At 43.7% G+C, this 25670-nt stretch overlaps 1 protein-coding gene across 2 annotated transcripts in view; it reads right to left on the reverse strand.

Moving 5' to 3' along the window:
- ints6l (integrator complex subunit 6 like) overlaps positions 1-25670 on the reverse strand; it is a 203486-nt gene that overhangs the window by 79549 nt on the left and 98267 nt on the right. Inside the window, exons 5-7 of one of the 2 annotated variants that reach the window (XR_005944042.1) lie at positions 21196-21379; positions 13899-14088; positions 13551-13676 (exon numbers count right to left, since the gene is read on the reverse strand). Coding sequence is in view for 1 of the 2 variants with exons in the window: in XM_041195994.1 (XP_041051928.1) it covers positions 13548-13676; positions 21196-21379 (313 nt within the window). In the remaining variant the exon portion in view is untranslated. Of the gene's footprint in view, positions 1-13547; positions 13677-13898; positions 14089-21195; positions 21380-25670 lie in introns of those variants that run through there. The other variant, XM_041195994.1, reaches the window with a different exon arrangement.

Below are 25670 nucleotides of genomic sequence, written 5' to 3' on the forward strand. Positions count from 1 at the left end.
TTGACAAATTTTGAAATTGTACTCTGTATTCCAATATCCAGGTCATTTATATATATATATAATATATATATATATCAAAAACAGCAGTGGTCCTAGCACTGACCCTTGGGGAAACACCAATCTACCATCCTCCAGTCATTTTGGGGGGGGGGTGGGGGAGGAGATGACATAACTTGGTGTGGAAGCATGAGGAGGACCTTTTGAACTTAACTTGCGCAAGGTTCACTCATGCAGATGATGATTCATGACACCTCTGAGAGGCCATGAACCCTGACTAATTGAAAAGCTGGCCCGACTTCTTGAAAGTTGCAGAGGACTAGGACTTGCCTATGCCGCAATGGAGCTAACTAAGTCAAGAGTGCAGGATGTGGGTTCATGATCCAAATCAACTAGCACCTTTAAAAGATACTCCTGAGAATTGGAAACTCCAGGAATCAGGTCAACAGGATACAACACTAACAAAGATTTTCCAGCAAAAAAAAAACACACAAAACGAAGTTCCTGAAACAAATTCTAAACTCGATCTTAGAATAAAAAAAATACTGCAGATGCTGGAAATCTGAAATTAAAAACAAAGTGCTGGAAATCTCAGCAGGTCTGGCAGCATCTGTGGAGAGAGAAACAGTTTCTTTCTCTACAGATGCGCCCGGAGGTGCTGAGTTTTTCCTGTACTGTCTTATTTCATATGATGTTGGAGCCAGAAGCATTGGTTACTGTGTTCCAGATATCTACCCTGCATCAGAGTTCCTACCCTAGGTATATATCCTTCTTGTTTTGTGGAGGTTGCTTAACTGTAAGACCATAAGACAGAGGAGCAGAAGTAGGCCATTTGGCCCATCGAGTCTGCTCTGCCATTCAATGAGATCATGCCTGATCTGATAATCCTCAACTCCACTTTCCTGCCCTTTTCCCTGTAATGCTTGATTCCCTTACTGATTAAAAATCGGTCTATCTCAGCCTTGAATATACTTAACGACCCAGCCTCTACAGTTCTCTGCAGTAAAGAATTCCACAGATTCACTACCTTCAGAGAAGAAATTCCTCCTCATCTCTGTTTTAAATGGGCGACCCCTTGCTCTGAGATAATGCCCTCTGGTCCTAGACTCTCCCACATAGGGGAACAACTTCTCAGCATCCACCCTGTCAAGCCCCCTAAGAATCTTATATGTTTCAATAAGGTAGACTCTCATTCTTCTAAACTCCAATGAGTGAGTACAGGCCCAACCTACTCAACCTCTCCTCATAAGAAAATCCCACCATACCCGGAATTAACCTAGCAAACCTTGTCTGGACTATCTCCAATGCCAGGATATCTTTTAGATAAGGGGACCAAAACTGTTCACAGTATTCTAGGTGTGGTCTAACTAGCACCTTGTATAGTTTTAGCAAGACTTCCCTATTTTTATACTCCATACCCTTTGAAATAAAGGCCAACATTCCATTTGCCTTACCTATTACCTGCTGAACTTGTATGCTAGCTTTTTGGGATTCATGCATGAGGACCCCCAAATCCCTCTGTGCTGCAGCTTTCTTCAGCGTTTCTCCATTTAAACAATATTCAGCTCCTCTATTTTTCCTGCCAAAGTGCATAACCTCACACCTTCACACATCATATTCCATCTGCCATGTTTTTGCCCACTCACTTAATCTGTCTATATCCTGCTGTAGACTCTGTCATCCTCACCACTTGCCTTTCCACCTATTTTTGTGTCATCCACAAACTTGACGATAGTACATTCATTTCCCTCATCCAAGTCATTAATATATATTGTAAATAATTGAGGCCCTAACACTGATCCCTGTGGCACTCCATTAGCTACAGGTTGCCATCCTGAAAATGTCCCTCATATCCCAACTCTCTGTCGTTTATGGTTTGTGCCAGTCCTCTATCCATGCTAATATAGTACCCCTAACACCATGGACTCTTATCTTATTAAGTAGCCTTATGTGGGGTACCATATTAAACGCCTTTTGGAAATCCAAATACATTACATCTGCTGGTTCCCCTTTATCTATCCTGCTTGTTACCTCCTCAAAGAATTCTAATAAATTTGTCAGGCATGATTTTCCCTTCATGAAGCCATGCTAACTCTGCTTGATTAGATTGTGCATTTCTAAATGCTCTATTAAATCCTTTATATCAGACTTCAACATTTTTCCAATGACAGATATTAAGCTAATTGGCCTACAGTTACCTGTTTTTTTTTGTCTCCCTCCCTTTTTGAATAAGGGTGTTACATTGGCAGTTTTCCAATGCTCTGGGACTTTTCCAGAATCTAAGGACTCTTGGAAGATTACTACCAGTGCATCCATTATCTCTGCAGTTATTTCCTTTAATATCCTAGGTTGCAACCCATCAGGTCCAGGAGACTTATCGGCCTTTAGCCCTGTTAATTTCCTTAGTTCTTCTTCTCTAGTGATAGTTATTGTATTTATTTCCAACCCCTCGCCCCCATCTTTTGCCCCATATTTAGTATTTTTGGTAAGCTATCAGTGTCTTCTACTGTGAAGACTGATGCAAAGCAATTATTCAACTCCCCTGCCATTTCCTGGTTCCCCATTATTATTTCCCCAGCTTCATTCTCTTAAAAGGCCTATGTCGACTTTGGCCTCTCTTCCTTTTCATATTTTTAAATAAGCTCTTACTGTCTGTTTTTATATTACTTGCTAGTCTACCCTCAAAGTTTATTTTCTCTCTCTTCATTGTTTTTTTGGTCATCTTCTGTTGGTTTTTAAAATTTTTCCAATCCTCTGGCTTACCACTAATCTCTGCCACATTATATGTTACTTCTTTCAATTTGATACTATCCTTAACTTTCTTGGCTAACCATGGTTGGTTTATCCCTTTCCTACAAACCAAAACATAAGTTTTTCTTTTCTGGGCACAGAGGTATCTTTGACTGCCTTCGTTTACCAACACACCCATTCCTATCAGCCCATTTAAGAACCAAGCAAAAGTGCCTAATTTGAGAAGAAATGCTTCAATTGGTTGAAGAGTTAAGCACTACCCCCCCAACGTTACATAAGAAATAGGAGCAGGAGTAGGCCTGAAGAAGCGTCATACGGACTTGAAACATTAACTCTTTTGTTTTCTCTCCACAGATGCTGTTAGACAAGCTGAGTTTTTCCAGCATTTTCTGTTTTTGTTGCAAGAGGCCATTCGGCTTCTCAAGCCTGCCCTGCGATTCAATAAGGTCATAGCTGACCTGCCCCAAGGAGCAAGTCTTTGTCACAGATCCTCATAGCCCTCAACTCCCCTATATTTCAAAAATCTATCTACCTCCTCTTAAAATACTTTCAGTGATCTTGCCTCCACAACTCTCTGGGGTAGAGAATTCCAGACATTCACTACCCTCAGAGGAGAAATTCCTTCGCATCTCTGTTTTAAATGAGTCTCTCCCCATTCTGTAAATATGTCCCCTAGTTTGAGATTCCCCCATTAGTTGAAACATCTTCTCAACATCCACCCTGTCAAGCTCCCTCAGAATCTTGTATGTTTCAATAAGATCACCCCTCATTCTTCTAAAGTCTAGTGAACAAAGGCCTAACCCTAGAAACAAGGTGTAAAGGTACTGTGAAAAGGCAGGGCAATGACACTAGGTCATAATGCTCATTTGGAGGGCTGGTGCAGACATGATGGGCCAAATGGCCTCCTTCTGTGCTGTTACGATTCTGTGGTTCTGTGAACCTGTTTACCCGTTCTTGATAAGTCAACCCCTTCAGCCCAGTAATCAGCCTAGTGAATCTCTTTTGAACTGCCTCCAACGCCAGTATATATTTTATTAAATACGGGGACCAAAACTGTACACAGTTCTCCAGGTGCGGCCTCACCAACACCCTGTAGAGTTGTAACAAGACTTTGCTATTTTTCAACTCCAACCCCCTAGCCATCTAGGCCAAAATTTCATGTCTTCTGCACCTGCATGCTAACTTTTTGTGTTTCATGCACAACACCACCCAGATCCCTCTGTGTTGCACTTTTTTGGAGTCTCTCTCCATTCAAATAATAGTCTGCCTTTTGATTTTCCTTACCAAATTGCATGACCTCACACTTCCCTACATTAAACTCCATCTGTCAAGTTTTTGCCCACTCACTCAACCTATCTATATCCCCTTGCAGATTCCTTGTGGCCTCATCACAACATGCCCACCCACCTATTTTTGTATCAGCAGCAAATTTGGATACATTACACTCTGCCCCCTCTCTTTCAAGTCATTAATGTAGATAGTAAATAATTGAGGCTCGAGGACTGATACTTGTGGCACTCCACTAGTTACATCTTTCCAATCTGAAAAAGATTCATTAATCCTGACTCTGTCTTGCATGTTAACCAATCCTCAATCCATGCTAATACATGCCAATACCGTGAGCTCCTATCTTGTGCAATAATCTTTTATGTTGCACCTTATCGAATGCCTTCTGGAAATCCAAATACACTACATCTACCAGCTCCCCTTTATCAACTCTGCTTGCTTTATCCTCAAAGATCTCCAGCAAATTTGTCAAACAAGATTTAACTTTCAAAAAACCATGCTGACTCTGTTTGATTGCATTAAGCTTTTCTAAATGCTTATTACTTATTTCTTCCTTAATAATAGGGCTCTAGCATTTTCCCAACGACAGATGTTAGGCTGACCAGCCTATAGTTCCCTGCTTTTTGTCTCCCTCCCTTCTTGAACAGGGGTGTCACATTAGCGGTTTTCCAATCCACTGGGACCCTCCCAGAATCCAGTAAGTTCTGAGATATTTCCACCAATGTCTCCACTATCTCTGCAGCCACTTCCTTAAAACCCTTGGATGAGGACATCAGGTCCTGGCAACTTGACTGCCTTTAGTCCCATTAGTTTGTCAAATACTTTGTCCCTAGTGATTGAGATTGTACAAGATCTTTCCTCCTATTAGCTCCTTGCTTATTTGATACCTTTGGAATGCTTAGTGTCCTCCACCGTGAAGACCGATACAAAATATTGGTTTAAATTATCTGCCATTTCCCTGTTCCGTTATCAGTTCTCCAGTCGCATCCTCCAAGGTTCCCACGCTCACTTTAGCTACTCTCTTGCCTTTTATATACCATAGAAGCTCTTGCCAATTTACTGTCATAATCAATTTTCTCCCTCTTTATTAGCTTTTCAGTCAGCTGCTGCTGGTTCCTAAAAAATTCCCAACACTCTGGCCTACCACGAGTTTTCACCGCCTTGTAAGCCTTAATTTTTAATTGGATACTCTCCTTGACCGCCTTTATTAACCATAGGTGGTTCATCCTTCTCATCTAGTCCTTCTTTTTGACCAGAATAAATTTTTGCTGAGTGTTATGAAATATCTATTCAAATGTCTGCCACTACTCATCCACTGACCTTCCCCTTAGTCTATTTTCCCAGCCAGCTTTAGACAACTCTTTCTTCATGCCTCTGTAATTGCCCTTATTTAAGTTGAGAACGCTGGTTTGAGACCAGAGTTGCTCGCCCTCACATTGAATTTGAAATTCTACCGTGTTGTGATTGCTACCTCCTACAGGATCCTTAACTACGAGATCTCTTATTAATCCTACCTCGTTACACATTATTAGATCTAAAATAGCCTGTTCCCAGGTAGGTTGTGCAACGTATTGCTCTAAGAAACAATCCCTGATGCAGTCTACAAATTTGTCTTCCATGTTACTTACCCCTGCGAATCTGATTTGTCCAATCAATATGCAGATTAAAATCACCCATGTCAATTGTAGCGCCCTCCTTACACACCTCCATTATTTCCCGATTTATACTTTGTCCTACAGTGAGGCAACTCTTCGGGTGCCTATAAACAACTCCCACTGTTGGGTTCTTCACCTTGCTATTCCTTATTTCCACCCAAACTAAGTCCACATCAATATTTATTGCACCTATATCACTACTCACCATCGCACTGATATCTTCATTAACAAAGCTACCTGCTTTTCCTTTTTGCCTATTTTTCCAGAACCTCAAATACCCTTGAATATTGACTTCCCAGTCTTGGTCACCCTGCAATCATGTCTCTGTAATAGCTACCAAGTCATATTTAATTATTTCCATTTGTGCCGTCAACTCATCTACCTTCTTACAAATGCTGCATGCATTCAGATAGAGAGCCTTAAGCTTTGACTTTTTACCATTATTACTCATTCTAGTTCTAATTTCTGCTGCACTCTTCTGCTTATATTTTCTGCCCCTTCCTGTCATAATTTGGTTATCATTCACCTCTTCATTAACCTGCATCTCTGAGTTCTCGATTCTTTTTTATTTTTTTTAAACTTCCCTTCAATTGAACCCCCTCCACCAATAATTAGTTTAAAGTCCAATGTACAACCCTAGTTATACAATTTGCCAGGACACTGATCCCAGTACGATCCAAATGAAGCCCATCCCAACGGAACAGCTCTCTCCTTCCTCAGAACTGGTGCCAGTGCCCCATGAATTGGAACCCATTTCTCCCACACCAATCTTTGAGCAACACATTTACCTCTCTAATCTTATTTACCCTACGCCAACTTGCACGTGGCTCAGGTAGTAATCTGACGAGTATTACCTTTGTGGCTCTGCTTTTTAATTTAGCCCCGAGCTGTTCCTCTCCAGCCCAGAAAAGATGTCCTTAACCTGGGCAACCAGGTAGGCAACACAGCATTTGGGACTCTGTCTTTGCTGCAGAGAACAGTATCTATTTCCCTAACTATGCTATCCCCTATTACTACTACATTTCTCTTTTCTGCCCCCAACTTGAATGGCGCTCTGTACCACGGTGCTGTGGTCAGTTCATTCATCCTCCCTACAGTCTGTGCCCTTGTCCACACCGGGAGCAAGAACCTCAAACTTACTGGACAAAGGTACTGGCTGAGAGTCCTCCAAAGCTAAATTCTGGATCCCCATACCTGCCTCACTCACAGTCACACCCTCCTGCCCCTGACCAAATTTGTTGTAATTAATTTAAGGGGTGTGACTGCCTCCTGAAACAGAGTCCAGGTCACCCTCCCCCTCCCTGACGTGTCACAGTGTCTGCAGCTCGGACTCCAGCTCATCAACTCTGAGCCAAAGTTCCTCGAGCAGCCAACACTTGCTGCAGATGTGGTCACCGTGGGTCGCACCGTCGTCCACCAACTCCCACATACTGTAGCTGCAACACATCACCTAACCAGCCATCTCTATTCTATTTAATTAATTTGGGTGTTAAATATTTTAGAAGTGAATTACTTAACTGTACTCTTCAGCTGTAATAATGTCTCCTGATTTAAACCAATTGGCCAATCAAGAGAGACAAAGAAGAGATACCCACCAATCATCTACCTGTTTTCCTGTGACGTCACACTTCAGCTCTGACAGGTAGAAGCAGGCTGAAGGGGCTCTCTGCACCGGTTTTTATCTCCCACCAGCACTGCCCTTCCAACACAGGTCCAGTCTCTGCTGGCTCCCGGCTCACCTCTCACTGCTTTAAAGTGTAAATATCCCGGCTCTCCTCTCGCTGTCTTAAACCGTAAAACTCCCGGCTCAACTCTCGCTGTCTTAAACTGTAAAAATCCCGGCTCTCCTCTCGCTGTCTTAAACTGTAAAGCTCCTGGCTTAACTCTCACTGTCTTAACCTGTAAAAATCCCGGCTCTCCTCTCGCTGTTTTAAACAAGCGGGATGTTCATGTAAATAGAAGTGTAGAAGAGACTGCATTCAGTATAACGCATAAAGCACCCTCCCAACTGTGAAATGTTCAAATCAATTTTAAAATTTTTATTCATTCAAGGGATGTGGGCGTCGCTGGCTAGACCAGCATTTATTGCCTATCTCTAATTGCCCTTGAGAAGGTGGTGGTGAGCTGCCTTCTTGACCGCTGCAGTCCATGTGGTATAAGTACACCCACAGTGCTGTTAGGGAAGACGTTCCAGGATTTTGACCCAGTGACAGTGAAGGAATGGCTGCGATATGTTCCCAAGTCAGGATGGTGAGTGCCTTGGAGGGGAACTTCCAGGTGATGATGTTCCCATCTATCTGCTGCCCTTGTCCTTCTAGGTGGTAGTGATTGTGGGTTTGGAAGGTGCTGTCGAAGGAGCCTTGGTGAATTCCTGCAGTGCATCTTGTAGATGTTACACACTGCTGCTACTGTGCATCAGTGGTGCAAGGAGTAAATGTTTGTGGATGGAGTGCCAATCAAGCTTTTCCTGGAAGGTGTCAAGTATCTTGAGTGTTGTTGGAGCTGCACTCATCCAGGCAAGTGGGGAATATTCCATCACACTCCTGACTTGTGCCTTGTAGATGGTGGACAGGCTTTGGGGAGTCAGGAGGTGAGTTACTCGGTGCAGGATTCCTAGCCTCTGACCTGCTCTTGTAGCCTGCTCTTGATAGTGGAGGGTTCAGTGATGGTAATGCCAATGAATGTCATGGGGCGATGGTTAGATTCTCCCTTGTTGGAGATGGTCATTGCCTGGCATGCATGGCACAAATGTTACTTGCCACTTGTCAGCCCAAGCTTAGATAAGAACATAAGAACTAGGAGCAGAAGTAGGCAATTCAGCCCCTCGAGCCTGCCCCGCCAATCATTACGATCATAGCTGATGTAATTTCGGCCTCAACTCCAGTTTCCCGCCCTCTCCCCATAACTTTTGAACCCGTTACTAATTTAAAATCTTTCTATCTCCTCCTTAAATTTATCGAACGTCCTGGCATCTACTGCACTCTAGGTAGTGAATTCCACAGATTCACGACCCTTTGAGAAAAGTAATTCCTCCTCATCTCTGATTTAAATCTACCACCCCTTAGCCTAAGCTATGGCCTCTCATTCTAAAATGCCCCAGAAGGGGAAACATCCGCTCCACATCTACTTTGTCTATCCCCTTTAGCATCTTATATACCTCAACTCGATCTCCTCTCATCCTTCTAAACTCTGGCGAGGATAGGCCTACACTGCTCAATCTCTCCTCACAAGACAAGCCCCGCTTCTCCGGAATCAATCTAGTGAACCTCTTCTGAACCACTTCCAATGCAACTACAGCCTTCCTTAAGTAAGGGGACCAAAACTGTGCACAGTACTCCAGGTGCGGTCTCACTAATGCCTTGTACAGTTGCAACACTTCCCTATTTTTATACTCTATTCCTTTAGCAATAAATGCCAAAATTCCATTTGCCTCCCTTATTACCTGCTGTACCTGCATACTAGCTTTCAGCAATTCATGCACAAGGACACCCAGATCCCTCTGCACTGAAGCATTCTGAAGTTTCTCTCCATTTAAATAATAAGTCACCTTTTTATTCTTCCGGCCAAAATGGATAACCTCACACTTATCCACGTTAAACTCCATCTGCCAAATTTTGGCCCATTCACCTAACCTGCCCAGATCCATTTGTAAATTTCTTATTTCTTTATTGCAACTTACTTTCCCAACTATTTTGCATCTGCAAACTTAGCTGTAGTACCTTCTGTCCCTGAATCCAAATCATTAATATAGATTGTAAATAGTTGGGGTCCAAGGACTGAACCCTATGACACCTCACTAGTTACAGCTTGCCATCCAGATAAAGAAGCATTTATCCCGACTCTCTGCTTTCTGTTGGTTAGCCAATCCTCTATCCAAGCTAATATATTACCCCTAACTCCATGTGATCTTATCTTGTGTATTAACCTTTTGTGTGACACCTTATCAAAGACCTTCTGTAAGTCCAGACATACATCATCTACAGGATCCCCATTATCCACTTTGCTTGTCACATCTTCAAAGAACTTTTGCAAATTAGTCAAACACGATTTACTCTTCATAAAAGCATGCTGACTCTGATGGATTGCATTTTGACTTTCCAAATGTCCCAATACTACTTCCTTAATAATGGATTCCAACAATTTCCCAAAGGCAGGCATTAAACCAACTGGTCTATAGTTTCCTACCTTCTGCTTGCCCCCCCTTTTTGAATAAGGGCATTACACTACCATTTTTCCAATCCACTGGAACCTTTCCAGAATCCAGGGAATTTTGGAATATTATAGCCAATGCATCCACTATCTCCGCTGCCACTTCCTTTAAGACCCTGGGATGTAGGCCATCAGGTCCTGGGGACTTGTTACCCTTTAATTGCAATAGTTTGTTCAGTACTTATTCTCTAGTGATGATGATTATTCTAAGTTCCTCCTTCTCTATACCCTCTGCACTACCTGGTACTATTGGGTGAATATTGTCCAGGTCTTGCTGCATTTGGACATGGACTGCTTCAGTGTCTGAGTTGTCGTGAATGGTGAATATTGTTCGCTGATGACTGCACATTCTTTCCATTATAACATCAGAGGTGGGAAAGTCATTCATGAAGCAGCTGAAGATGGCTGGGCCTAGGATACTGCCCTGAGGAGATACTGCCCTGAGGAACTCCTGCAGTGATGTCCTGGGACTGAGATGACTGACCTCCAACAACCACAACCATCTTCCTTTGTGCCAGGTATGATTCCAACTAGCGGAGAGTTTGCCCCGATTCCCACTGAGTCCAGTTTAGCTGGGGCTCCTTGATGCCGCACTCAGTCAAATGCTGCCTTCATGTCAAGGACAGTCACTCTCACCTCACCTCGGGAATTCAGCTCTTTTGTCCATGTTTGAACAAGGCTGAAATGAGGTCAGGAGCTGAGTGGCCCTGGCAGAACTCAAACTGAGCAGGTTATTGGTAAGCAAGAACCGTTTGAAGGCACTGTTGATGACCCCTTCTAATACTTTCCTGATGATCATGTGTGGACTGATGAGGTGGTAATTGGCCAGGTTTGATTGTCCTGGTTTTTATGTACAGGACATAGCTGGGCAATTTTCCACATAGCTGGGTAGATGCCAGTGTTGGAGCTGTACTGGGACTGCTTGGTACAGGAGTACAGCAAGTTTGGAAGACAAGTCTTCAGTAATATTTAAATATTTTAAGTGATGATTTCATTTCTACTTTTAGTTCTTTGGAGCTTCATCACTTCAGGTCTCCCTTCTTCACGACCCATCAGGAATAAGGCATGGAATAGAACCTTAATGACTGGAACCTGAGCCAGGATCTGGATCTGATCGTAGCTGAGCTGGGAAACATCAGATCACAAGAAATAGGAGAAGCAGTGGGTCATTTGGCCCATCGATCTGCTCTGCCATTTGATAAGATCATGGCTGATCCGATTGTGGCCTTAACCCCACTTTCCCGCCTGACCCCATAATCCCTACCAGCCTTATCGATCAGAAATCTGTCCAACTCAATCTCAAATATATTCAATGACCCAGCCTCCAATGCTTAGTACTGGCTACATGCTCCACTGAAGCTATCTATGCATTCTGGGGAGATGGTGGTGTAGTGGCAATGTCTCTGGACTAGTAATCTAGAGGCCCAAGCTAATGCTCTGGGGCCAGGGTTTCAAATCCCACCACGGCAGCTGGTGGAATTTAAATTCAATTAATAAATCTGGAATTGAAAGCTAGTTTCAGTAATAGTGACCATGAAACTATCACCGTTTGTTGTAAAAACCCACCTGGTTCACTAATGCCCTTCAGGGAAGGAAATCCACCGTCCTTACCTGGTCTGGCCTACATGTGACTCCAGACCCACGGCAATGTGGTTGACTCTTAACCGCCCTCTGAAGTAACAAGGTTAGTTCAAGGGCAATTAGGACTGCGCAATAAATGCTGGTCTTACCAGCGATACCCACATCCCATGAAAGAATAATGGAAAGCATTGGTACCACAATGTTGTTTACCATCATATCAACCTTACCATCCATGGGACACTGCAAGTAGCATGATGTTCCAGCCATCATGGTGTTTAGGGCAGGTTTATGAGCAGTTAGGCTGCACACAGCAAGATCACATTAAGAATAAGAGTCAAATGACTAATTTGAGGAATAAATATTGACCACAACAACACTTCCTACTCTTCTTTAACTAGCACCATGGGATATGTTATATCCACTTGAACAGGCATTCTTCATTTAGCATCTTATTAAAAAGATGACACCTCCAGTGTAGCACTCATTCAGTACTGCACTGAAGCATCAGCCTAGATTATGTGCTACAAACCACAACCAAGACAGAGGCCAGAGTACTACCACTAAGCCAAATTGACACACCAGTGGCAGCAAACAGCACGTTTCAGTAATATTACATTGCCCTCCACTTTCATTACTTTTCCAGGTGTGCAAAAGCAATTGAGACAATGGGGTAGAACTTGACTCGGTGCGGTGGTTACTGCAGGCAGTAAGAGGTCGAATTCTGACACAGCTAATGGTAAGGGCTGATTGTTCAAATCCCAAAGGGAAACTTGAACAACTGCCAGAACCCATTTTTGCAATTTGTATGTTTCGAGATGCAGGCTTTTTATTCAGTAGTAATAAGACCACCGGGTCTCAAGAAGTTTTTTTATATAAAACTAAATTAAATGTTTATTAATACAAGAAAAATTCTAAGTACATACATATTTCTACAAAATTACTATAATAACTACAAAAATCCCCTAATTAATCTGACTCTCAATAACACACCCGTGAAGGCAACAGTAAATTTTATAGATTTAAAGAGACATTTGCCAGAGCACACACTGGACAGTCGCATTCAAAATTAGTTTCTTTCAGCTCTGGGTCCTTGTAGACAGACTTGAGGTTTACAGACTGGAGGCTTCTCTCACTTGTTGGATCTTAAAATGCCTCTGCCTTTCACACAATCTCCTTTCTCCTTTACACATATCTTCCTCTTTGAATGTAATTTTTCCATTGTATCACTAGGCTTTTAATTTTAAACAAAAACAGAAGTACCTGGAAAAACTCAGCAAGTCTGGCAGCATCTGCGAGAAGAAAAGAGTTAACGTTTCGAGCCCTCATGACCCTTCAACAGAATTCTTTTAATTTTACCTCTTCTAACAATAACCTTCTTTCATCCCACCAACTTTATTAGTTAGCTGGAAAAAAAATGTTGCTTGGCATCTTCTAGCTATGTGTAAGATTTCACCCATTCTTGTGAATGGTTTATTTAAAAATGCAAATTGCCCTCTTGACACCCAAGTTGCTAAACTTCCCCATGTTTATCTAATTACCATTTTAAACCTACTTCTTTTGATACATCAAAGCCTCTAGACAAACTGGCTTTAATCCAATTAAGAGAGACACACAGATACCACTAAACTCTCATTTTAATAAATAATTTCCAATAACATTACAGATATTAATCTCTTCATGACAGCAGCCACTCTTACATCTCCCCCCATTAATATTTTCATTCAAATCAGTGAAAATGAAGATCATGAAATGGAAACAGATAGCAGATCTGCTATCACCCACTTTACACCATCATCCAGAGTCAAGATCTGCCCCAGTTTATGTACACTAAATCTGAGTTCAGTCTCTTAAAATTTGTACTTCCTCAGCGCTGATATACTAGATATATGTCCTTCAAGATGCAGTGTTCGTCTGTTAAGGTATTAATCAAAAACAGAGGCAAAAAGTATATTATATAAATGTCAGAAAGTTCATGGGAAAGGCTAAGCCTTTTCATGAATATTTCCTGTAAACACTTTTCCCATTTGGACTGTAGCCAGCAATCTTTTTAAGGAATATTCTTCTTACCTTCTCCAACTGGCATTGGGTCTGGTCCAGTTTTTTCAAAATTAATAACCACTCCACTTTGGACCTTCTGTACTAAGGATTCTAGGCACTGGTTTAACATTCGCTGTGTGCGCACACAGTAGGACCGACCTTGAACAGAAATAAAAGGCAACTTAAGCACCCTGCTGTGTTATATAATCCAGGACTTCCTGATCCAGTGGCTCAAATCCTTAAAGCTTTTGAAAAAAGTGCATTTTAAAATTTAACTTTTACTCCTTAAGAGCAAAGAGGAGACATGTCCGAGTAAATTATCAAGATCTTTCTTGCACTGTTTCCTGTGTATATGACATTTAATAATGATAGATCATTTACCGTAGATTGCCTCTTCCATATTCTGTGTGTGAAGTTCAACCTCCACAAATAAATAGGAGTTCTCTCCATCCTATGAGAAATCACTCTCTGGGACAGTGTCCCCATAAATTTTCAGGTTTCAAGTCAGATGATCTTCCCCAGCTCTGCTGACTCACAGCCTCACTCGGGAGCAGATCCACTTGTTCTTTGCCTGTAGAAACAACAGGTAGGGATCTTCAAGCCTGGTGACAGCACAGAAAGATGCCAAATGCAATCTGCACTCCCACAAGCTGTTGCATCGACAGGTCAACTGATCTCTGCCTGCACTGGCACCAGCTACACAGCACTGGCACCAGGCACACAGAGGACAGGGGACAGATTAACCCCCTTTACCCTCTGTTTATTCAGATTTCAAAGTGGTGCTAGGTTGTTAATCCACACGCTGCACTGCTCCAGCCCAACAAACATTAAAGGTCTTGAATCAGTTTATGGACCATGATCACAAGATAGTAACAGATCATGAAGACCATTTTCACTCCAAGCAGAAAACAGAGTGGAATAAGTTGATCATTTTCAGGCAGGCTGTTACTAATTAGGGTCCAAATGTAACATTTCCAAATTTGTTGATGACACAAAACTAGGTGGAAATATGATTTGTGAGGAGGATGCGAGGAGGCTTCAAGCAGACTTGGACAGGCTAGGTGAACAGGCAAGAACATGGCAGATGGAACATAATGTGAATAAGTGTGACATTATCCACTTGGGTAGAAAAAGCAGGAAGGCAGAGAATTTCTCAAACGGTGAGAGACTGGGAAGTGCTGATGCCCAAAAGGACCAGGATGTCCTTGTTCGTGAGTCACTAAAAGCTAGCATGCAGATGCAGCAAGCAATTAGGAAAGCAAATGGCCTTCATCACAGGGGGATGAGAGTACATAAGTAAAGGTGTCTTGCTGCAATTGTATAGAGCCTTGGTGAGACCGCAACTGGAGTATTATGCACAGCTGTGGTCCCCTTATCTAAAGAAGGACGTACTTGCCACAGAAGGAATGCAACAGAGGTTCACCAAACTAATCACTGGGATGGTGAAATTGTCTTACGAAGAGAGACTGAGGAAACTGGAACTGTATTCCCTAGAGTTTCGAAGAATGAGAGGTGATCTCATTGAAACTTACAAAATTCATACAGGGAGTGACAGAGTGGGTGTAGATAAGACGTTTCCCCTGGCTGGAGTCTAGAGCCAGAGACACAGACTCAGATTAAGGGGCAGGCCATTTAAGACTGGGATGAGGAGAAATTTCTTCACTCAGAGGGTTGTGAATCTTTGGAATTCTCTACTGCAGAGGGTGGTGGAAACTCAATCATTGAGCATGTTAAAGACAGAAATTAACAGATTTCTGGATACTAATGACATCAAGGGATATGGGGACAGTGGGGAAAAATGACATAGGTAGATGATCATCCATAATCTGTTTGAATGGCGAAGCAATGGGCCAAATGGTTTACCCCTGCTCCTATGTTCCTACATCTAGAAAAGGCCGACAATTTTCTCCCCTCGTCCCAAATCACAGCAGACAGTAAATAACAAAAACCAGTCTTTATCCATATCTACATTTGTCAATGATACCGAGATCGTTGGAAAGTAAGTTGTCAAGAGGAGATAAACACTCGACAAATGGATATAGACAGGTTAAGTGAATAGAGGAAAAATCTGGCAGATGGGAGTATAATGTGGGAAAATGTGAACTTGTCCACTTTAGCAGGAAGAATAAAAAAGGAGTACACTATTTAAATGGAGAGAGATCACAGAACTCTGCACTAGAAGGGGATCCGGTGTCCTGGTACATGAATCACAAAAAGTTAGTATGCAGGTACAGCAAGTGATTACAAGGTAAGTGGAATGTTGGCATTTATTGCAAGGGGAATAGAATATAAAAGTAGGGAAGTTTTTGCTGCAACCATACAGGGTCTTGGTGGGATTGTGCTGTGTACAGTTTTGGTCTCTATTTGAAAAGGGATATAAATGCATTAGAAGCAGTTCAGAGACGGTTCACTCAACTCATCCCTGGGATGAAGGACCTGTTTTATAAAGAAAGGTTGAACAGATTGGGCCTATACCCATTAGAGTTCAGAAGAGTGAGGGGTGATCCTATTGAAACAGAAGATCCTGAGGGGACTTGAAAGGGTGGATACAGGAGGATGTTTCCCCTTATGGGGAGACTAGAATTAGGCAACACCATTTAAAAATAGGAGGTCTCCCATTTAAAATGGAAAATTAGGAGTTTTTTTTTCTCTAAGGGTCGCTAGTCTGTGAAATTCTTTTCCTCAAAGCAGTGGAGGCAGGGTCATTAGATCTATTGAAGACTGAGTTAGATAGATTCTCTATAGACTATGGGGCTGCAGACAGGAAAGTGGAGTTGAGGCCACAACTAGATCAGCCATGATCTTATCAAAAGGCGGCGCAAGCTCAAAGGGCCTACAGTTGCTACATAGTGGGGGGCAGGGGTGGGTGCGGAGAAAGAGACACAGAAAGAAAGATATGAAAAAGAAAAAAGTGTATAAAAGAGAGTGCTGTGTCACAGATGTTAGTTTTCTTTTGCAATGTTGTGGTCTGATGTCTACCTGGGTCCACCTTTGGACATTCAATGACCACAGTATCAATGCCAAGGTGTCCCTATTTGAAAAGGCAGACTTACCTGTCTAAACATCACATCCTTTTACAGGAAGGTTTGCTCTTTACTTTTACTTTTAACACTTATTGTTCCTACACAGTAGGTGAGAGGAAGGTGGACTTGGGCAATTACTAAAACACAACACACCAGAATTGGATAATGCTTTTTCAATCTAAACTAATGCACTGATTGTGACAAAACTCCTGATTCTAAATGTTGTGGAAGTTCAGCCTTTGATGTATTTTTCAAATGAAGAAACATTCTAGCCAGGAGGTCAAAAATTCTTGGAATAAGAACATATTAACTTTCTCGACTGCCCTGTGTTCCCCAGTGTGATGTGTATTCAGCAGCAAGTTATGAGTGTGTTGCTCAGGCAAGCGGAAGCCATGTAATGGAGCTTGGTTGCTGAGTTGGTGGCTTTGAGTTAGAGGCTCATGAGTAGATACAGTGAAGCAGGAAACTCATGCAGCAAAGCAGATATAGACTGGGGCTAAAGGCTAATGGAAACTGTGGAATGGGAGAAGGGAAGCCCCAAATCCCTCCACCCAAGGAGAATTTGGGGGGCATGTCAAGGGAAAAGTAGTCAGAACAGTGACAGGTTTTGTGGCTTGTTTTCAGGTACAGTGAACGAATGAAGATGCTGCTTCAGTTCACTGATTGTATCTAAGGGGGAGGAATCAATTAGCTCAAGTTGGCGAGATGGCCAGAATAGAAGGTGGTGCAGAATGGCACCAACAACACAGGTTCAATTCCTAGACTGGCTGAGGTGATTCTTGGCTTGCCCTATCATCTTGCCCTATGATATCACAGCTTAAGCCAGGATTAGCAACCCTCGGACAATGAGGATGCTACATTAAGGGTGAAACAGACAGACTGAGGGACTGTCTAGTACAGCGGGTAAGAATAGAAAAGCAAAATATTATGGATGTTGGAAATCTGAAATAAAAACAGAAATGGCTGGAAATACTCAGCAAACCTGGCAGCATCTGTGCAGGGGGAAACAGAGACTGGGATTTTCTGGTCCAACATGGGAAATTCAGTGGGCCAGCCTTAAGTCCATCGAAGTTCGGTGGGACCAGACGACCCCAGCAGCAGCTACGGCTGGAAAATCCCGCCCAGAGTTAATGGAATGGATTTTACAAGTCACCTACAGCTGGGAAAGCAGATGGGTGGACCTGCAAAATAGGGTGTTGTGCCATCAGTAGTATGCTCTCCACCAGCCGCCCACATCCTCCACAATTTTACAAACAGCAGGGGAGTTGTCAGGTGGACCACCTGTGTGTGACCCAATTGTGACCCTTAAGAGGGCCATTAATGCCTAATAAAGGGCCACATCTGCCGCTGTTCAGATTTAACAGGCAGTGGGAGAGGCCCATGCTCAACATGCAGCACAACGGATTTGACCATGCATGCTGCTGCCCATTGAAAAAGTGGAGGAGTGGAAGGGTGGGCGGGGAAAGAGACAGGGTGCCTCCTTTCCAGGTCCCCATTACTAATCGGAGGCCACCCTCCTCACAGATTTCCCTCCCCATGACCACCCACCCCTTTCCACTCTGTCCAACATGCACATCCCCCTCCCCAACCTCATCCGGGCTTGCCGGCCTGAGATCCTGGATTTACCTGGAGGTCTGGTCCCTCATTAAATGCCTCCTCCCTGGTCTAGCTGCAGTACCAGCAGTGATAACTGCTCCGGGTGGTACTGCTGGTATTGCAGAGCTGACAGCATCTGACTGGCCAGCAGCTCCACGAGGCAGGATGTTCTCCTGGTGGTGATGGAATGCTCGCCTCATAATAAAGGGCCATCAGCCAAAAAATTAAAGCAGGAAAGCCAGCCAACCCGGAGGCAGGCCTATCCCCGATATTTATATTGGGGTATGGGGAGCCCAAAGCTTCAGGATCATCACCTTAAGAACTGTTCTGAACGACGTTCAACCTGAAACATTAGGCTGAATTTTACCGGCCCCTGGGAAGCAGGATGGCTCGCAAAATTATAGGCAGCCGAGTTCGAATGGGCTTCCCAATGTGGACCCTGCTGTTGGGGCCCTTTACTGGTAGCAGGGCTAAAAACAGACAGGTTCTCCGCTGCAAGGAGGCGGACAGTAAATTTACATAGTAAAAGTCCCTATTAAGGGCAATTTTACTGAGCCGTCAGCATCTTGCTGAGTGGGGTGACTTCCCACCACATGGGGAGGTTAAGTCTATTATGTGGTAGTTTGTCAAGCACCTTTTTAAATTCTTTTGCCTGTGAAATGAGGAAGTATAAGCCAGTTTTGATGCAATAACCACTGAACTATTGAATTAAAACCAGCTTCAAAGCAATGGCCAGTTTAGAGAATAAACCAAATTGAAAAACGTTCCACTGCATACTGCAGACAAATATATTCAATTGATGATGTCAGTTCTGCAGAAAGAAATATTTGCGAATACACAATCCTTTTTAGAATTGAGAGATTTGATATAGAATGTTACAGATTTCTAATTATAAGTTTCACTTGGTAGAATAGAACAAGAGTGAAAATATGAATGAAAAGATAAGGGAGTTGTAGAGAGAAAGATATTAAAGCTAAAGTTACTGATAAGGGACAAGGGAAGAACCTGATTGGAATACACCTTACATGGAGTTGTATTAGGCAATACAGAAACATGTGGATTGTCATGTAGAAGGGGCAATGCAGAGATATGGAAAGTAGTTGCCTAGGAGTCGGAGGTCTGTAGTTGCTATCAAACCTGTCACTATAATGCGTTTAAAGTCTTCCAGCTAAGTGCGCAATGTTTTTGGTGCAAGTGCTGCTGTTACATGTGTGTTTAGTTACTGTAACTTAAATCCTCTGCCAACTGACATTCAATATCGCAAACTCAATTGATTTGAAGAGTAAATTGTACAAACACACATATTTACCACTATGACAACAATGGGATTTAACAATAATAAAACAAAACTTGCTGGAAATACTCAGCATCAGTGGAATGAAACAGAGTTAACATTTCGGGTTAAGATGACCTTCTATCAGGACTCCCAAGTATTTCCAGCAATTTTTGTTTTTATTTCAGATTTCCAGCATCCACAGTATTTTGCTTTTGTGTTAGGATTCAACAATTCTGTTTACCCCTTCAGTCAGCACACATCACACAAATCCCAGGAGTTCACATTGTTAGGAGCTTGCATTCTGCACACCGACCAAATGATGTGTTTGTCTACTTCCACTCCAATGCAGCCCACTCCCAGCTAATGCATATTACATCTTGCTGATTTATCTACCACCATACTTCATTTGGCTTTGTTCAATATAGTTAACCCTTACTCTCTGAAACCCATCTGCAAAACCTAAGGAGTGAAGTATGGGAGTTTACACTGGTCGGGGGTGTGCGGCTTTCGTGTGTGTGTGCGGCTTGCGTGTGTGTGCGCGGGGGTTTGCGCGTGTGGGGGCGGTTTGCGCGTGTGGGGGCGGTTTGCGCGTGTGGGGGCGGTTTGCGCGTGTGGGGGGGGTTTGCGTGTGGGGGGGGGTTTGCGTGTGGGGGGGTTTGCGTGTGTGGGGCGGGTTTGCGTGTGTGGGGGGGTTTGCGTGTGTGGGGGGGTTTGCGTGTGGGGGGGTTTGCGTGTGGGGGGGTTTGCGTGTGTGGGGGGGTTTGCGTGTGTGGGGGGGGTTTGCGTGTGTGGGGGCGGTTTGCGTGTGTGGGGGGGGGTTTGCGTGTGTGGGGGGGGTTTGCGTGTGTGGGGGGGTTTGCGTGTGTGGGGGGGTTTGCGTGTGTGGGGGGGTTTGCGTGTATGTGTGTGTGTGTGTGGGGGTGTTTGCATGTGTGGGGGAGTTTGTGTGTGTGTGTGCGCGTGCGTGCGTGTGTGGGGGGGTTTGTGTAACCAGCAGCAGTGGTAGATAATAGTCGCACTACACAAGGGCTGGGTAATGACAATCTTGAAAACCAAAGTCAGACGTGGGATGGAACAGTCACCACTTGCCTGGATAGATAGGGTCTCTGAAACACAATCCAGGATACCTGACTTGCACCCTGCCACTGGACACAGCAGCGCCCCCCCGCCCCAGCTCCATCACTGGTGCACCGTGCCTGTAATGCGTACAATCTATTAAATGCACCACAACAACTCACCAAGTTACTTCAACTGCATCAACAGTTAAGATCCCCCATGATCTTAACACTATGGAGGTCAAAAATATATATATCACAGCAACACCATCGAGACTTGGGACATAAATTATTGTTCCTTCATTGTCATTGGATCAATATCAGCACCACTAACACTTCAGTGGTTGAAGGAGAACACCCTAACATCTTCTGGGGTTACTAGGGGTAGACTGCAAATGCATCCATGCTAGTGCTGTTCACGTCCCAAAAACATACCGTTTTTAAAGTTACATTTTTAGAATGCTGCAAAGATCTGCATTTTTATGCCGACGTTGACATCAATAGTGTGAATTTCTGACAGAATATTCACCCTGGTAGTGAATTCACTAAACATTAGTGACTTATAAATACTTCTACCACTTACAAATCCACTGCTTCAATATTTTAATGTTTGACAATCACACACCCAAATGCATCCACTAGACACCCAGGCAGAAGGAAAATACTGCAATCAGCTAGGAAATCTGAAATCAAATCCTTTACCTTGGTCAGCAGAACTGTTGACTCACCTCCTGTTACTTCACACATTTGGGTTACTGCAGACTCATCTGAAGGTACACTGCCAAGCTGCTCTGCTTCGAGAGATGAAGCACCAGGGAGACGAAGGACCAGTGCAAACAACCTCTGATCCCAACGGAATGGTTCTTTTGTTAATTCACTGCCAGGCAAGGGGGAGTTTAACGGCAGGTGAAGCTGGAACAGGAAGAGAAGATTCATAACACAGATATAATTTAACATATTAGCAATATATCCAAAATCAACAACATGGATAGAATTTAATGCTGTCCCCATGTGGCAGGAGTACACTTAATCGGGTGGAGGCAGGAAGGTGATGGGGTCCCCACCATGGTGGGAAGGCCCATGAACTGACTTCCCACCAACTGCCAATTGAGGCCCTTAAGTGGGAAATTAATACCCACTTAAGGGTCTCATCCCACTGTCGCTGCTATTAAGCAGACAGCAAGCAAGAGGCTCACTATGCAGGAAGCATGACATGCAACTCAATGTGGGTTTGGTGGTGGGCTCCGGACCAGGCGTGGGGGAACAACAGCCTCCGTTTGAAGGCACTCAGTGCCTGATCAAGGGACTCGGCATCCTGACCCCTGTGACTGGCCTGCTCCCACCATCATTCACCTGCGGCCTGGGATCCAGCAATGATCGCAAGCCTCTGCTAGGTGTTATACTGGCAGCAGCCACCACCGCCCCTCCTACTGGCCGGCAGCTCTCGACAGGTGTGACTGCCACCCCCAGGGTACTAGATCCCAGGAGATGGGCTGCCACTACCCAGTAAAGTGCCTGATTGGCACATAGTTTGGCAGGCCTTCCCAAAAAGAAGCAGCACAGGGCTCTCACCAGCTCTAGCCAGTGGGTGAAGCCCCATCACCTACATTAACTACCACTCTATATTTCAGTGCCTTGTATACTGGGAGAGCTGCCGTATTAGTTCTACAAGTGCAGGCAAGAATGCTGTTTCAGAACTGGACTTCAATACTTTGAGAAGTGGCAAAATAAATACAAAAGTAGAAAAAAATTACATTGCTTGAAATCTGACAATGCTGAAAATAGCAGCTCAGTCAGTACCTGCCTGAAGAACACATACAAAACACACCCTTCACAGGTCTAATTGACCTATTTCCAATATATTGAGAAAATCTGGACAAATGTTCTCACAAAAGTTACAACTTTCATTTGTATAACACCTATAGCATAGGTAAAAAATTTCAAGATGCTTCAAAGTCACACAAGGTTAAACAAAACACTGAGACAAAGGGGATATTAAATGAATGTGACAAAAAGGAAGGGACCATCTTCAGCATTGATTTCAATATTGGCAGCCTGTTTCATTTTACAATGATCACAATATTGTGCAAGAAAATCTTTCACAACCACTGAAAATCCCAAAGTGATTTAAACACAATTCAGGATATCAGAAGTGCTTCATACAAAATTTGATACTTTTAACGTGTGATCGTTGCAATGTAAGAAATGTAGCAGCCAATTTGCACAAAAGCAAGATCCCAAAAACAGCAATGTGACGCTGGCTAAATAATCTGTTTTAGTGATGGCGGTTTGAGGGAAAAATATTTGCCAGGATTCCGAAGAGAAACCCCCAGCTCCAGGTGTCTGCACTGGGTGCTGCTTTGAGCGCACAGTGTGTCAAACTGGGAGTTTGATGACAAGGGGAACTATAAATTAAGAAAAATAAATGTATTTAATTAACACAATGAAGACGTCGGAACGGGTGATGTGTCGTGGCTGCAGCCCGTGAGAGCTCTTGGATGCTACTGCAATCCATGGCAACCACACCTATAGTAAGTGTCTGCGGCTTGAGCAGCTTTGGCTCAGAGTTAATTAGCTGGAGGCTGAGCTGCAGACATTGTGACGCATCAGGGAGGGGGAAAGTTACCTGGACACTTTGTTGCAGAAGGCAGTCATATCCCTTAGGTTAGCGTCATCTGATTTGGTCAATGGTCAGGGACAGGAAGGTGTGACTGTGAGACAGGCAGGTAAGGGGATCAAGAAGGCTGGAATGGAGGAGCCTCAGCCCTTGTAACTGACCAACCAGTTAGAGGTTCTTGCACCTCGTATAGACAAGAGTGAGGGCTGCAGTGTGGATGAGCAGGCTGGCTGACCATGGCACCATGGCACAGGGAGCGATTCAAGTGGCAGGAGGGTGGTGGGGTTAATTAAAAGGAATGTTGTGGTGCTAGGGGACAGTATAGTCAGGGGGATAGACACTGTTCTCTGCAACAGAGAGCAAGGATCCAGAAGACTATGCTGTCTGCCTGGTGCAGGGCTGGGATATTTGCTCAGGTCTGGAGAGGATCTTGCAATGGGAGGGGGATCCAGTTGTCGTGATCCATGTAGGTAACGACGACAAAGGTAGAACCAGGAAAGAGGTTCTGCACAGAGAGTATAAGGAGCTAGGCACTAAATTAAAAAGCAGAACCTCAAAAGATAGTCAAGTATGGATTATTACCTGAGCCACGTGCTAATTGGCATAGGATAAATAAAATGAAAGATGAATACATGGCTCAAAGACTGGTGTGGGAGAAGTGGGTTCCGGTTCGTGGGTACTGGTACCAGTACAAGTGGGGGCTGGACCACAGGGACTGACTTCACCTGAACCTGGGACTAGTGTTCTAGCGAGTCGTGTAACTAGGGAAGTAGAGAGGGCTTTAAACTAAATAGAGTGCAGAAGAGATCACGTAGGGGAAGATAAGGCAATAGATCATGGTGCCTATAAAGGTAATGATAACCAGAGTATGGCAGGGAGGGGCAGTGATTGCAAACTTGAATATGCCAGCTGATAGGGCCAGATTTTGGAAAAACAGTAAAAATACTGAATTAAAGGCTCCATGTCAGAATGCCTGTGGCATTCACATAAGAATTGTCAACTCAAATAGAAATTCATATGTATGACCTGATAGTCATTACAGAGACATGACTACAAGGAAAACAAAGCTGGAACCTGAATATCCAAGAGTATGCGACATTCAGGAAGGACAGGAAGCTGAGAAATGGTCACGGGGTAGCTCTCTTAATTAAAGAGGTCATTAGTACTGTGGTGAGAGATGACCCTAATTCTAAAGATCAAGTAGTGAAATCAGTTTGGGTGGAACTGAGAAATGGTAAAGGTCAGAAAACATTGGTGGAAGTTGTTTATAGGCCACCAAACAGCAGTGGTGATGAGATTCATGGTATAAATCAGGAAATTAGAGGTGCATGTAACAAGGGTAACACAGTAATCATGAGGGATTACAATTTACATATGGATTAGGTAAACCTAATAAGTACTAATGTTGTGGAGGGTGAATTCTTGTAATGTACGCCACATGGTTTTCTAGAGCGGCACATTGAGAAACCAACTAGGGAACAAACTATTTTAGATCTAGCATTGTGTAATGAAAAAGGGCTAATTAATAATCTTGTGAATTGTAACTGTAACTAATGCATCATAATTGTAATTTTAAAAAATAACTGGAATTAATAATTTTGCTGTAATAATTAGATTGTCTCTTAAATGCCATCTGAAATGGGCTAGGAAGACACGCAGTTGTATCGAACTGCCAGAAAGTCTATGAGAAATGAAACCGGACAGCCCATCCGGCAGTGGCAAAGGTACAGGAAACAACATCAGCAAACCCAGCCCTGTCGGCCCTGCAAAGTCTATCTTCCTAACATCAGGGGTCTTGTACCAAAATTTAGACAGCTGTCCCACAGACTAGTCAAGCAACAGCCTAAGATGGTCACGCTCATGGAATCATACCATACAGATTATTTTCCAGACAGCATCCCTGTGTATGTCCTGTCTTGGCAGAATAGACACAGCAGAGGTGGCGGCACAGTGGTATGCAGTCAGGAGGTCTGGGAGTCCTCAACATCGACTCCGGACCCCATAAAGTCTCATCGCATCAGGTCAAACGTGGACAAGGAAACATTCCGAATACCATATGCCGCCGCCCTCCATCACTCAGCTGATGAATCAGTGCTCCTCCATGTTGAACACCACTTGGAGAAAGCACTGACGGTGGCAAAGGCACAAAACGTACTCTGGGTGTGAGACTTCAACAGCCATCGCACCAAGAATGACTCGGTATCATCATTACCGACCAAGCTCGCCAAGTCCTAAAAGGCATAGCTGCTAGACTGGGTCTGCGGCAGGTGGTGAGGGAACCAACAAGAGGGAAAACAAACTTTACCTCGTCCTCACCAATCTGCCTGCTGCAGATGCATCTGTTCATGACAGTATCGATAGGAGCATTCCTTCTAGAGACAAAATCCCATATTCACATTGAGGATGCCCTCCATTGTGTTGTGCGGCACTACCACTGTGCTAAATGGGATAGAGTTCAAACAGATCTAGCGACTAAATACGGGGCATCTATGAGGCGCTGTGGGCCATCAGCAGAATTGTACTCAACCACAATCTGTAACCCCATGGCCTGACAAATCCCCTACTCAACCATTACCATCTAGCCAG

The sequence above is a fragment of the Carcharodon carcharias genome, chromosome 9 (genome assembly GCF_017639515.1).
Source record: "Carcharodon carcharias isolate sCarCar2 chromosome 9, sCarCar2.pri, whole genome shotgun sequence".
NCBI classification, from domain to species: Eukaryota; Metazoa; Chordata; class Chondrichthyes; order Lamniformes; family Lamnidae; genus Carcharodon; species Carcharodon carcharias.